Source organism: Pungitius pungitius, chromosome 15 (genome assembly GCF_949316345.1).
Source record: "Pungitius pungitius chromosome 15, fPunPun2.1, whole genome shotgun sequence".
Lineage (NCBI taxonomy): Eukaryota > Metazoa > Chordata > Actinopteri > Perciformes > Gasterosteidae > Pungitius > Pungitius pungitius.
The window spans coordinates 4252417-4266913 of NC_084914.1; the positions used below are offsets into that span (position 1 = coordinate 4252417).

At 46.0% G+C, this 14497-nt stretch overlaps 1 protein-coding gene across 1 annotated transcript in view; it reads left to right on the forward strand.

Annotated features, from left to right (window-relative positions):
- Positions 1-14497, forward strand: part of b4galt2 (UDP-Gal:betaGlcNAc beta 1,4- galactosyltransferase, polypeptide 2) — an 80586-nt gene that overhangs the window by 25696 nt on the left and 40393 nt on the right. Inside the window, exon 3 of the mRNA XM_037458585.2 lies at positions 14044-14162. Within this exon, the coding sequence (XP_037314482.2) occupies positions 14044-14162 (119 nt within the window). The remainder of the gene's footprint in view (positions 1-14043; positions 14163-14497) is intronic.

Consider the following 14497-nt stretch of genomic DNA (forward strand, 5'->3'; position numbering starts at 1 on the left):
CTGAAATGAAAAAAACATTGCAAACGGGAGTCTACAAAAGAACGCTGAGCAACTCCTCCTTAGCGTTCACTCTCGCATGTATTGGGTCCATGCCACGGGGGTGAGGGAGGGGAGCAACCAGTAGCTGCAGCAATCAGTGACTGCTGACTGAAAAGAAGAAGGAGGCGGTGTGAAAAAGTGTCTCGATCACAACTCTGAACCCACAGCAGCAGCAGCAGCCTGTGATTTCCTCTTTGGGGGGGCGGTGGGGGGGGGGGGGGGGGGGGGTGTTGTAAGTTACAGTTTACATTTAGTTGATCTTGTCAATTTTAACACTTTTTCTTGCTGAACCACCACTTGCTCCCGAATGCATTTGTGTGCAAAAAATAATTTGACATGAGCAGCATTTAGGTTAGAATTGAAATTGAATCCTAATATGTGGTTGAGGTTGTAGACAGACTGGGGGTGGGAGGGGGGGGTGGGGCTGGGGCTGGGGGGCTCAGGCTTGTGGTTTTGGGACTTGTCCACACAGCCGGGGCCAGAACCGTCTGCTTTGGAAATGGTCCTTCTTTCCCCTCCTCGCCCTGATTAGACGAGGCCGCTGAATGCGCCCGGCGGCGTTTGGACGCAGCCATCTGCGCCTTCCTCTCCCCCGGGCCACAACTCTTCTGTCGGGGGAGCGCTTGTTTCCGTTGTGTTGTATCCGGGTGTTTAGTGATGCCAAATTCATAATGCTTCGTAAAGTACGGAGCTTTGATTAATGGTTAATTGCGTTTTTTTTAATTTCTTCCACCATAACTTTTCATGTTTTAGTGTGAAATGATCGAAGGACTTCCTGCTCACTTACTTAAACTTAAAGGGACAGTTCAGCACAAAATCTAAAGTAGTTCATTTCTTCCTCCATGGTGCTACAAATCACAGTTGGATAAAAAAAACACTGAACATGTCACCTTATTGAGCTCTATGTCGTATCTTTTCTCCTCTTTATTTTAGTTAATGACCCTTTGAAGTACAGCCATGTAGAGCAGTGGCTTATAGCAGAACTTTAGTTTGTTCACAAGAAAAGGGCAGTTTTACATTTCAGTTGCACATAAAACAGGGAAATAAAAGCCTGTGGTGGACATATTTTGCTTTAATTTGCTCTGTTCAAAGCAGTCTGATAAATGTTTATTTATTTGACTCCGTAGTTCTCCAACTTGTAAAGATGCATCCCAAATTATTCATCAGCTCTCGGCCTATAGCTCTCAGGCATAAGCTGCCTAGTGGGAGAGGACAGGAGACAAAATGAACTGATCCATTAGTTAAAGAGGACACGAAGGAACAAAAAACCACAAAGCCAGAAAGAAGCCCCGCTGTGATTCATGTGTTCTCTCCTGTATTTCGGGGGTCCTGGGCGACACTTATCTTGGCCTCTTAGCGCCGCGTGTGTTTTATTCGTGGTCGTAATGCTGTTTTCCTGCCGCTTCGCTCTTGACAAAGAGGGAAGAGGATTAAATTCCGTTCGAGACGTTTAGCAGAGAGCAAAAGTCGACACGATGCGTCACGGCTGCAGTGAGAGTTCCAAAGGTCAGATGAGGTCAAAATTTTTTTTTTTTTCATGGTTCAATTAAGTAAAAGAAACAAATTCACAATTAATGGGAGTCGGGATACTTTATATTTTTCATAGTTTGTTGTCACGGTAACGAGAGCAGCTCCGTTTGCTTAAAAAAAACAACTAAACATGTGACCTGTGAGTTCAACCGCATTTATTCCTGAAACAACTGGAATTTCATTTCATTCAATCAGAGAACAATGAGGGCTTTTTTCTCTGAGCCTTTATTTGTGGGCAGTGTGTATTTAAAGTAACCGCGTGCCCGGATTTTGAGTTTATGCAACAAAGAAAAAGCCCACAAACACGTGTCTCTCGGCGTGGTTTGGTTTTCTGTATCGTGAAAGAAAACCTGACCTCGGGAGGACGGCTCCGAGCTGGAGAGCGATCGCTGCTTAAACGTTGCGTTTCTTTCTCTTTGTACACGATGCCGGAGATTTGAACACCAGAGACGGTGCCGTCGGATGTGATCTGTGCAGTCGGGGGGGGGGGGGGGGGGGGGGGGCACGCGATATCCCACAGGCGGATTCTCGCTCTGCTCAAACTGCTGCCAGCCTCTTTGGCAGGAAAGCAGCCAGTTGGATGCAGTTCTGAGATTTTATTAAGCTACTTATCGAAGAAAAAGTTGATGAACTTGGGGGGGGGGGAGACACATCTGATTCATCTGATAATTGAACACATCTTACCACGTAGTAATACATGCAGTAAGTAATCACGCGTTATTACAGATTTCGTAACTTTTCCCTTCTGATTTTAGGTAAACGAATAAAAGAAAAGCAGACATTTTCACTTTCAGATGATCACAGATAATTTATGGCTCCATTTAGCAGAGGTGTGGACTGGAGTCATGTGACTTGGACTCGAGTCAGACTCGAGTCATGAATTTGATGACTTCAGACTCGACTCGACAAAACGTACAAAGACTTGCAACTCGACTTGGACTTGAACACCGATGACTCGTGACTTGACTTGGACTCGAGCCTTTTGACTCGAGAAGACTTGCTACTTCCCATGAAAACTGGGGGAAAACATTTTCACACGGCCGCGCCGCTCTGTTTATCTGCATCTGTCAAAAAGATGTGCGCCACCTGTATGCAGAGAGCGCGCGCTGCCTGCACAACATCCAATCACTGCAGTCCATTTGACCGTATCAACGAGACAGCTCGTTCATGGTTACAAAAATCGGGATTTTTGAACCCGGATTCAGACTCCGATGGAAATCCTCGCCAACATTATGTATATTATAAAGTACTATAACACAGTCACAGTCGATCCACCATTACCCTTCCCTTCGTAGTCTAGGTCTGTGAGGCAGCGCACCATTACCCAGGGTTCCCCGTCCCCACTATAATAAGAGGACTTGAAATGACTCGAAACTAAAAAGGTAAGACTTTGGACTCGACTTGAGAATCGTTGGCTTTGACTTTTGACTCGACTTGGGACTTGCCTCGTCTTTGACTCGGGACTCGAGGGCAATGACTTGAGACCTACTTGTGACTTGCATAACAATGACTTTGTCCCATCTCTGCCATTTAGTGCTTCGCGGAGTTTTGGGGAGTGTGCGCTGTTAGCGCTGTTAGCGCACCGCTTGTCACTTCTTGCATTCCTTACCGCATGGATTAAGCGTTTAGATACTTTTCGCGGTATTTGTGTGGCCCCTCAAAACTGCTTTATGCCAAAGAGGAGATGAAAGTCTCACTTTTTGCGTTTCACGGGGCCCTTAAAAGCGAGTCCATGCATCACAACATGAGCGCTGTGTTCTCCCTGCTGCCTCTTAGTGCTCCAGGCGCAGGAGAGAAACGCTGTTATTATGAGTTATAACATCCAATCTCACTACTGTGGACTGTTTTGCATTGTTTTAGCATCTGATAAAGCCTCACACTTCATTGGTTTATTAACTGGACTGCAAAGTACACACTTTCCTGGGAACTGGTTTCACATTGACGAATAACCACTTTTGGAGTAACACATTCTGGAGAAGTATGTTGAAACCTTTTTCCTCAATACATTGTTATCATCTCAGTCCTGCACATGGGCACAGCAGTACTCTTTAATTAGTGTTGCTACTTTCATGAATTGTTCTAGTGTGTATTGACATTTTGTTTTAAATGTGTCCCTTTTCACCCCCCTCCGTCTTTTTAATTCCCTTTTATCTTTCATTTTCCCTGCTGCCCCCCCCCCCCCCCCCCCCCCCCCTCCCCGTCCACCCATCCATCACCCGCCATGCAGCCGGCGTCTGCCACGTAGCTTATCGGGTCTCGCAGAGCTCGGGCTACGCTAATGTGCTGCTCGCGCCGCGGCCCCCTGTTCGCATGGCTTAGCAGACAAAGAGTGAAGCCCCCCCCCCCCCCCCCCCCCTCCCTCCCTTTAACCGACCGTTGCTGCATCTGTTTTCCCTCTGAACCTCCAGCCATTGTTTTTTTGTTGTTTGTTTTTCGCATCGATGGTTGCGTTTGCAGGTGTTTCGGCGCAGATTGGTTCATGAAGTGATGAATTGCACGTGATCACAGTGCTGCAGAAATGTTCAGCGCATTTGGCTCGTCTCTTCCCACTCAGCAGGTGTGTGTGTGTGTGTGTGTGTGTGTGTCGCTGCTGTTGTTGCGAGATCCAGACACGCTGTCAAAGAGGGCTCATGACCAACTACAGACGCTGTCAAACCAGGACGGGAGGATGCACGGATGCAACAGTTTAGCAGGACTCAGTCCAGACCCGCCTTTGTTTTGTGAGTGCGTACAAATCGTTTTCGCCGGTTAAGTCTGAGACGATTACAACGGCGTGATGCATTCACTGGGAAAGGGGTTAGTTCCAGGGTAAAGGACAAAGAAATGATATTAATAATTCATCAAGAACATCAAAGCGGGGGGGGAAAAAAAGAAAGAAGAAGAACCCCGAGCAGTAGATAAATAAACCCCTCACAGTGTGGTTTTCTGTGCAAACAAGAGAGGGCCGAGACCCCGAAGGCTTCGCTGATGATGAGGAGCAAGCGTAGCCCGCAAGGCGCTGGAGGAAGAGGGATCAGCTCACCACGAGAGGCTGGTCCCCCCCCCCCCCCACCCCTCCTCTACCTCTCTGTCTTCCTGCTCTCTCGTCGCAGCTTGCAGCACAATGATGATAAATATTTCAGACGTGGCTTCGCAAAAGCATTCAGAGGGATTTTTTTTTGCCTGATATGGTTTCGATCCAAGGTGAGTCGAGGTGTTTCGATAAAAGCGGTAAAGCCGACCCATTGGCCTGAATCACAGAGTGGTGTTACGAACCCCTCGATAAGGTGAAGGCTCGTTCAGCCAAGGGGTCAGCAACATAAAGAAAACGCGATAGGCAGGAAGCGATGCAAAGTTCTTTTATGGTTGTCCAACCTCCAGCCTCTCCGTTTTACACATTAACACAACACAAATAGCAGCTCGAACACAAAACACTGGTCTCCTGGTGTTGCGGCCGGGGGGCCTGGTGCTCTCGCAGGTCTCCTCCTTCTCCCGGCGCTCAGTCGCTCTCCCCTCTGTATGCTCAGCCTGAGCCATCACCGCAACCGCTCTCAGGTGCGCAGGGGCAGAGCCTGCACTCAGAAAGGCCAAACCAATTAGCAATCACAAAAGTAGCAAACTCAGAAGGCTGTGGCCGTAACAGTGGGGATGCATGCAGCACGGACCGAGCAGCAAAGCAACACCGCACAGATTTACGTACCCTCGGAATTGTCCACATGTGGAGAAATTGTGCAACTGTGTGATGTATAAAGATATGATGATATTAACACACACTGCTGTAGTGTTTGCACAATTTTCTTTAGGAAAAGGGGCAGGGAGATTGAACCATGAACTCGATTTGTTTCACATGTTGTATGTAACATGGGCTCTTTTATGATCAAGGTGATTGGAAGGTTGCCCCTGTTTCGCTTTTAGTTACTAGGCAACTAAAACCTGTAATGTAGTAACGCTGCACCGATGAAGCTGCGCAAAATCTGACGTGAATCCTTAGTGACTGTAAATTAAACCAAGTCACAACAAAGATAAATGAATTTTCTATCACCATGAAACCCTCAAAGAAACTTTTTCGAGTTTTTGAGCCTCAGAGAAGCGTCGGTTAAATCAGCTCACATTTGAGCCACAAAGTGTGTGTGTGTGTGTGTGTGTGTGTGTGTGTGTGTGTGTGTGTGGGCAGTGTGTCACCTGATGAATATGCCTATGAGAGTCTGTCTCTCCATCTGTCTCTCTCTGTCTACAGAGACATCTAAGTTTACACCAGACTGATGTTTCAATGTTATAATGGTATATAATAGTATAGCAATACAATAGTTTTCAAGCTTTAAATACATAATAGCTGTGTTAGTAGTGACTGTATTTAAGGGCCTTCTAGCACTTTTTCCCCTGTAAATGCTGAACTAAATGAATGTATAATGATGTTATATAAGTGTTACATCTTCCTTTCATGTTGCTGTAATATACTGTTACTGTTCCGCCAACGGGACACTTGCCCACCTCAATTAGCCGATTCCATTACTGCCAAATAATTAGGTCTGTTTTCAGATTTCGCTGAAGCGCCGCGTTCATTGTTCCATTATTACATGTCGTGGACGCCTTCTTTTGGATGGGAATAGAACTCTCAGCTCAGGTGTTTACCTACAGACAACATTTGCATGTTTTCCTTACTGGTGCATCAATGATCTTTTCTTAGAGCGGCGGGTTTCGGTCCGTCCAATCAGTGACTGTGCTGTTGCACCGGGGGCCACGGCGCACCACAGCGAGAGGGGGGAGGAGAGCTGATTTGTTATGAAGGCTTCACGATGTATTGGTATTGAGCGGTGTGTGTGTGTGTAATCGAATTGGCTAAGTTGTGCGTTCTGTCAAAGCCGAGAGGCTTGTCTGCTTCTCGTCGCCGCAGACGGCCGTCGCCGTCATCATCATCATCATCATCGTCATCATCGTCGCCATCGTCGTCATCGGCTACAGACGGCGTGTACTCTTTATGTTGCTACTCTTCTATTGGGCTGCGAACATCGGATTTTTTTGTATCGGCGTCGGCTAATTGTAAAGTCCATCTTCTTTTTGTGTTTCTTTCTGTGTGTTTTTGTGTCGGTGCTATTTAGCTTCTCGCATGCAGAAGAAAATTAAAACTGAAAAAAAAGGCCAGCACAGAGGCAGCTGCTAAAACAATGAAAAAGGTAATACCATAGGTTCAACTTAACGCTGTACCTAATAATGAATTCCCTTATTTATTTATTTATAGTAACGTTTAAATATTAATGCAGAGACACAGCAAAAAATAACAGACCTCCATGTGCTGTCAAGTCAAATTCAAACGTCTTTTACCGGGGCAGCTCGAGTGCTGATTTAAACTACAGCTCGAAGCATAAATCATTAACTGCTGTGCTGCAGCCGAGGTTTCTGCAGAAGAAGTTCTGAAGAATTTGAAGTGGGTTGCATGAAGAGAGAGAAAGAGACCTCAGGTGTGTGCAAAGTCCAAACCAGCGCGTCTCCACCCTCTTCCTCTCCGTCCGGCTGCTCGGCACCTCGTTGCGTTCTCAGCCTCTCTCGCTCTCACCTGCAGCTCCGCTTAATGACATTTCCTCCCGTGACTAGTTGGGACTAAATGATTCGTGTCAACTCATTAGCCTCTTTGTTTCAATCCCCCTCGTGAAGGACGCTTATTTATTTAATGCATCGTTCTTTTGTTTAATGCAGTTGATGTTTGTTTCTGAGGTTCTGATTTCCACAGTGAAAGTACGGCTTTGAGTAAAATCTATGTCCTTTCTCTCAGGTTGTTTTGACACGTTTGGATACGGCTTGCATTCCCATTTATTTATTAACGATGGAATAGAATATTGTTTTTCCATCTCCTGCAGCTTGTCCCTCATTGCAGTTGCACGTGACTGAACTGCAGAAGAGTTTGGAGAACCCCCCCCCCCCCCCCCACACACACACACATTTTCAACTTGGGTCAGCAAATGCAGCCAAGCAACATTTTTCCCAATTCCCTCAACACCACACACGTCCGGTCCGTGTCGGCAGTCAAATTACAGATCTGAGACCCCCCAACATAAAATGTACACTGTTGCTCAAGCTAATTCAGGCCTTTTTTTTCATGATTTCCCCAGCGATTTCAGCTTGAGCTAGCAAGTCGTGCCAGGTTGGGGCGAGAGGACCTGCTCTGGGTTTCTTTTGTAACTGTGCATGCTGATTATTATTCAGCCGTCAGTACAGCTGCAAAATAATCAATGGTGCACAACTGTCAAAATTCTACACCCGCGAAATGTGTGAGGTGCGGCCCTTTTGCGTTGCGGGACGGAAGAAGGAGGCGTAGAAGCTCCTTTTTGTGGGACACATGGTCCAAGCGTCACGCTGGTGGAGCAGCTCGAGTGCTCCGCTCGTCTCGCATGATGCGTTCAGGCACCGCATCGATTGTAGATCGTTTCCCCTTTGGCAAGACATCACTGGAGAAGAACAGAATAAATCAAATAAAAACAGCCGTAAAAAATCTCTTTTAGCACTAGGCATTACTAGACGTTGGATTGGTTAGAATAAAAGTGTTAGATGTGCACGAGAAAGCATTAAAACATGTGGTTACTCGTCCACGGTTTGTGCGCTTTGTTGTGACCAATATAAGTCAACTCTGAAGCTCTGAAACTCTCAAGCGCTGAATCAGACAATGCTACACGCTGCGTGACCTAATCTATTCATCATTTATACAAACCGCGTTGCTGTCACGGTTTGGGTTCTTGTCTTGTTTTATTTTGTAGTTCAATCTCTCTTGTGTCCCTGGGGTAACTTCACTTCCTGCCTTGTCCTGTCTTCCCCTGTGATTGTCTGCCGTGCCTGATCGTTTCCACCTGTGTCCGATCACCTGCACCTCCCTTGTGTATTTAAGTCCTGTGAGTCTCTTGTCTTGTGTGGCGTCATTACATGTCGACCGTTCATGTGTCAAGTATTGCGCGTATTGACAGTTACAAAATATACAGTACAGTCAACCCTCATCCACTCATTGAGCTGAGTAACGAAACAATTGAAAAAGCATTGAGTAAAACTGGAACTGTTAATGTCGTGTAACTGCGAGGCTCTCGGATGTCGACATATAGCCTGCGCTTTACTCTCATAGTCATTAAGGCATTTTACACTCATTGTAATTGCCACGCAGGGCAAAATCATTAAACAATGAGCCACTGTAAAACCACTTTTTCCGAGTGCAAATTAAGCCCTTTGAGTTTTTGGGTTTCACTGATTTTAATGAACGGATACGCTCGGTTTAAAAGATTTAGCTACATTTCTTTTGAGGGTCCCATCGGTTTTTGATGCAAACTCTTTTATTTTCCACTCGGTTAATCTCCATCCAAAGTCAAAGTGTCTTCTGTGTCTCTGTGTGTGTTTACCCATTTATCGCCGTCCTCCCCGACTAATCCCTGTGCTTCAATATCACTCTTGTATCATCTTCTCTCTTGTTTCCAGTAGCTGGCTTTAAGGCTTGGATGCAAAATTAAAAACCATAATACTCAGATTATTGAGTCACGTTCCCAGATTCAGGTTTCCATAGCTACCCTATAGCTATCTAATCCCCCCCCCCCCTCCTGTCTTCCATTTCATCTCATTTTGATTAACACTTCACACTAAACTGTATTTGTGTCCATCTGCTTCTTGGAAGAAGACCTTTGCACGACTGCTCTGAATTGATTTGGTTTCTTTCAGGTCAGTCAGGTGTTTAGCATCTCAGCACTTATTTGGATCACCTTAAATGGTGTCGACAGAGGAAGGAAAAATCCAGGGAGAAAAGAGAGTCAGATATTCGCTCCACGTGAAGCTCTCCCCAAATACGTTTCTTAGTTTTTCTTTATCTTTAAACCTAAAGTCGACCCGGAAACAGCTCTCGTCTCCTAAAAAAAATACCCAATAATTCTTCCAAACACGTGTATAATGAGCTTATGTTAAATAAATGAGAAGAATTAACAAACATAATGCCTCAACTACGCTAAGATAATCGTTCATTAACGCTGGTTCACTAGATATTTAAGTTGATGAATACGCAGCACGCAGAAAGCAGAGGACAGGCTGTAGCTTCTGTGATTGGTTACCCAAGAAGTTATAAAAAAAGACGAGGTGGGATAAATGGACGGTCAACTCCATCTAAAAACGGCTCTTGAGCTTTGAAAATACAGATCCTTATTAATTTAGTAGGACCTGTCAATCACTGTGTTTAGCCAATGTGCATTTGCTTGATAAAACGGGACTTTTGACTTGGTTCTGTACCGACGATGAATATATATATTTCCGCATTGTTGTTTCCAGCCCGAGTGTCCTGGCAGCGTGAAAAGTTGTCCCCCGGGCCACGGCAAACGCCGTTCCCTCTCTGACCCGCGGCGTGTGCACCCCCCCCCGGTGACCTCTGACCTTGGAGCCTCCGTGGGCTCGGGCCGCCGCGGCAAGCGATTCGTTCCCAGAACGGAGGCCTGTGTCTGTTTCTATTCATGTGCCAACTGCCACATCGGCGTGCCAGCTGGACAGCGCCAGTGGGACCGGCAACCCCCCCCCCCCCCAAAAAAAACCATGCAGATTTGATATCGTGTAACGGGGAAAACGGTCCCAAGTCGCGCCAACGAGAAAATCTGGGGGAAACACACAGAGCCAAGGACACCAGGTCCCTAGATTACTTGGAATAGATTAATTCCAGATTAGTAGGATGATGATAATGAAAGGATTGGTTTTGCTTAATTGGCAACTGAACAACAGCCGGTGCGCACGTGGTTAAAAGAACGAACAACAGCATCCCTGGGACCGAGAAAGTCGCCCCGACTGCTCTGTGAATCGAAATCAAAAAGCCGTCGGAAATTAACGCCGAAATTAGAAATTTAAAGTAGCATTGTTTAGAGTAGATTTCCATGTGACCTGCATCCTTCATCCTTTCCTGTCACGTCGTCGTAGTCTCCCTCCTTTTCACACGCCCCAATTCTGGTGCCAGGGTTCCGTGTCCGCAGCCTCCATCTGTTTCATGACGCCCCCCCCCCCCCCCCCCGGCCCCCCAGCCGCCCCCCCCCACCACCACCACCCACCACCACCACTTCCAAACTCCGGTGGACTTGGGGGACTCTTAGCCATCGCTTGCAGTCACACGCCTTGCTGGTGTGGGCAGTGGTCCGTGACGCGGCACAGAACGCGGAGCCCTACTCAAAGTCAAAGTGCTCTTAGTACTCGGTGCTTATGGCTGAAGTGTTTCACGCTATCGCTGCACTTATCAAATGTCCTCTTTTAGGCCCGTTTGTGCACACACCAAAACAACGAAGCGCCGTTCGTATGACGCGTGGAGCGGAAAACAAATGCGCAGGCTTTGATGTCATGACCCACTGAGAGTCGCTGTAGAATAGTCAGAAGAACACGGCGGGTTACCACCGGATCGGTACCAGGCCGCTTCATTAGTCTGCTTCAAACCAGACTTTGAGGCGTCTTAGTTCTGACCGGTTTCCGTCGTGCTTTGTGTTTACTGCTGCTTACGGGGACGCAAAGTGGCCGCCGCCGGTTCTGTAAGTAATTTCACCCACAATAACTTCCCATTTGAACATTTTCTTCTAATGATACCCTCGATGTTTCTTAACATGCAAACCCTGTGGCATCCTGGGTAATTCAATTATTTGTAATTTGGTTTCATGGCTTTTTTTTTATGGCCTCCGTCTTTTCTGCTGCAGAAAGAAAAGAATTCAAAATCCAAAAGGGAATTTGTTTAAGTGTTCTGAACAAATCAGCAGCAGCACATTAATCAGATTTTCAGATATTTTCATATTATCAGATAATTAGATTTTTTTTGCGAGCAGTTATTTCTTGATTTGTGTTTGATTTATCACCTCGGGTCTTAGACAAATACCTAACATTGTCTTTGCCTACTTTTAACGAGGCTCTTTTATCATTATTTTGCTATCTTGCAGGATATGTGTGCCATCTTGCCTCCGAAGGCATATGGGTGTAAGAAAATATTGATGCACTTGAGGTCACAATATTGTTGTTTTGTAATGCAGTTTCCATTCTCAAAAACATTGTTAATCAATAACTTACTTTTTAAATATTTATGTCAGACGTGGTTCATTTTGTGTTGAACCTCCAACTGCAAAATAGCCGCGTTGTAATCTATCAAAAAAAAAAAACTACGATGTTGGATAGGACACATTAATTCAATTGCAATTCTGAAACCATAAGTCTTTTTTTCCTTACTTTGCTTAAACTATCTGAATTCAGCGCAACACAATAAGTACAATATCACCAGATTGTCACCACTACCATCTAACAATGGACCCCTTCCAAGACGCCTTGTGATATCTGTTCATTTCACAGCAGGAGATTAGTAAAATGACACTTTTCTTGTCAATTTCCTGTTTAGTCCTCGACTAAAGCTGTCCACGCTGCGCTCTCTCCGAAGGAGACTTTTTAAATCCACCAGCCGACCGCTTTTCAAAGGACCCTCTTCGTTTCCCTTTGTCGCTTCCGTTTCGGCCCACGCCAACGGGTGCCGGACACGAACGCGCACATGCAAACACGGGGCCAGGCTAAGTGGGCAGGCTAATACGATTCAAAGAGTAGAAAGTCTCTTTCGTCACAATGGAGGCAGGAGGAGAGGAACGGTCTCTCCCTCCCTCTTTGTCCTCTCTGCTCTCTTATGCTGAAGCCAAAGAACCAAACTCAATTACTAACTCTCTCTTTCTCTCTCTCTCTCTCTGCGAAATCTGACCTTGGCTGTCAGTTAGGGGCACAAAAAGACTCAGAACAGGCCTGCTGATTATAACAAGCAGCCTGTGTGGTGTAGTTTCCGTGGTCAGATGGCCGGACCGGTGACTCGGAGGGACCAGGCAAGTCACGCTGGGACGCTCACTTCCGAGGATTAATAAAGTTGTTAAGTCGCCAGTCACTTTATTTCAGTTTTAATCCCAAACATGTACAGCAAAACGACAAAAAGCTTTTTTTTTTTTTTTGGTTGACTCGTCATGCTCAAATTTGACAAAAGCAGCCATAGAATGACCCGACTCCAATTAGACTGAACACAACTTGGTCCCCCCCCCTCCCACACATTGACACATTACTACAACAAGTCGTGTGTGTGTGTGTGTGTGTGTGTGTGTGTGTGTGTGCACGCACACGCAGCCACAGCGTATATGAGTGCATCTGCACACAGAGCAGCGACGCTTTCCCCCAGAATGCAGCGGGTGTCCCAGATAGAGCGGATAACGCGTCGCGCTGATACCGGCACACGGATGAGCTAAATGCGATAAATTGCCTGTGTGAGATAATTGTCATCATCACCAAGTGGTGTAGCAACGAAACCATTACTCTTCTACTCCAGAGAAGCCGCTGTGTGCAGCTCACTCGACGTCAGGGAGACGCTAGAAACCCACAATGCTCATTGTCTTGTTCTGGATGTAAAGACTTGACCTAAATAACACACAATGTAGGTCTCTGAAGTGGGCTGTTTGTTCATGTATGTATCTGCGTTGGTTAATTGAATTAATGTCGTGTCGAAGATCAACAGCACACCATACGATCTGTGGCTTCTTTTAGTATTTTTTTAGGATTCTTTTGCAACCAGAATTATTCTGGAGATCAGATGAAAACACTGTGTTCCACTTACTGTCTCATTAGTGTGGGAGAGGAAGATGAGAGTGTTTGAGTGGAGAGGGTGGAGGGGGGTGGGGGCAGTCTGTTAGTACTATTTGCATTCAATTCTTGTGGGTGATAAAGAAGTCTGTTATGAACATGTAACCTCGTTGCGATCGATCGTGCTCGTTCGATCGGTGGGGGAACCCCCCCCCAACCCTCCCTCCCACCCCCCCAGAACCGCCGACACCAGGAGCATCCGTCAATGCTAAGTGGATTATTAAGTCATATCTGTTTTGGCCTCCCTCTTGTTGTCATGCTGTGCAACATGAGACGGATATCTCATCTGTGGCTCTGTTGTTGTCATTTCATCATTCAGTTTCTGCCTCTGACATCGAACACAAACCTGCACTGATTGCTGACATATTGCCCGAAAAAGGAGCGGCCAGAGTGTTGTTTGTCAAAATGAGGGTTTTTGGTTTGCCAGGATTTTACATGGAGCTCAAACTGCAAACGTTGCTCATGTATTTTAATGACCCTTAGTCCCCAAACGAGGGGCTGTACTTATTGTGCAGGCCAGAGATTTAAAGCCGAGCTTTTTTTTTTTTTTTTAAAAGTACTCTGGACCGAGAATCCCTCGCACAGCAACATGCATGCGTTGTTAGCATTTAATCCCAACATCACCAACTTCAAAGTTTAATGTGTAGGAATATATGTTTTACAAAGGCTGTGCCTCCCATTACATGCTGCATTTTACACTGGAAAACCCTTATCTCTCCACACTATTGCTTCTATACACTTTACACAGCAGTGCTTTAAGGCCAATAGCGCTCTCCCTCCCTCCCATCTGTTTGCCCCCCCCGCTTCATCTTCCTCCGTCTCCGTCGTCCCACTAACGCCTTCCGCCTCTCCTTGTTTCCTCAGTGGGGCGTTTGTTGATCGAGTTCAGCTCCCAGATGACGATGGAGCGAGTGCAGAGGGAGAACCCCAACGTGACGGACGGAGGCCGCTACACGCCGCCCGACTGTCGGCCTCGCTGGAAGGTCTGTGCACGCACGCACCCGCGCGTTAAAATAAGCGTGTATTTGCCGGCACGTTTTCGCTACGCGAGCCCGTTTATCTCGGCTTATTGTAATGAAAAAACACAAGAAGGAATGCGTGATTCAAATTGAGTAGAAGTTATGAAATAGAGATTAAAAAAAGTGTGAGCGTGTTGATGAGATTAAATTGTCTACTTACAGTTGGTCTCTTACAAAGTCATTTATTTATTTCCATTTAATTTCCTTTTATGGGAAAAATGCTTATGTATTTTCTTTCTCAGTTGGATTAAAATTGTAAAGCAAACAATTACTTACATCCCTGTATGTGCTATTTATGT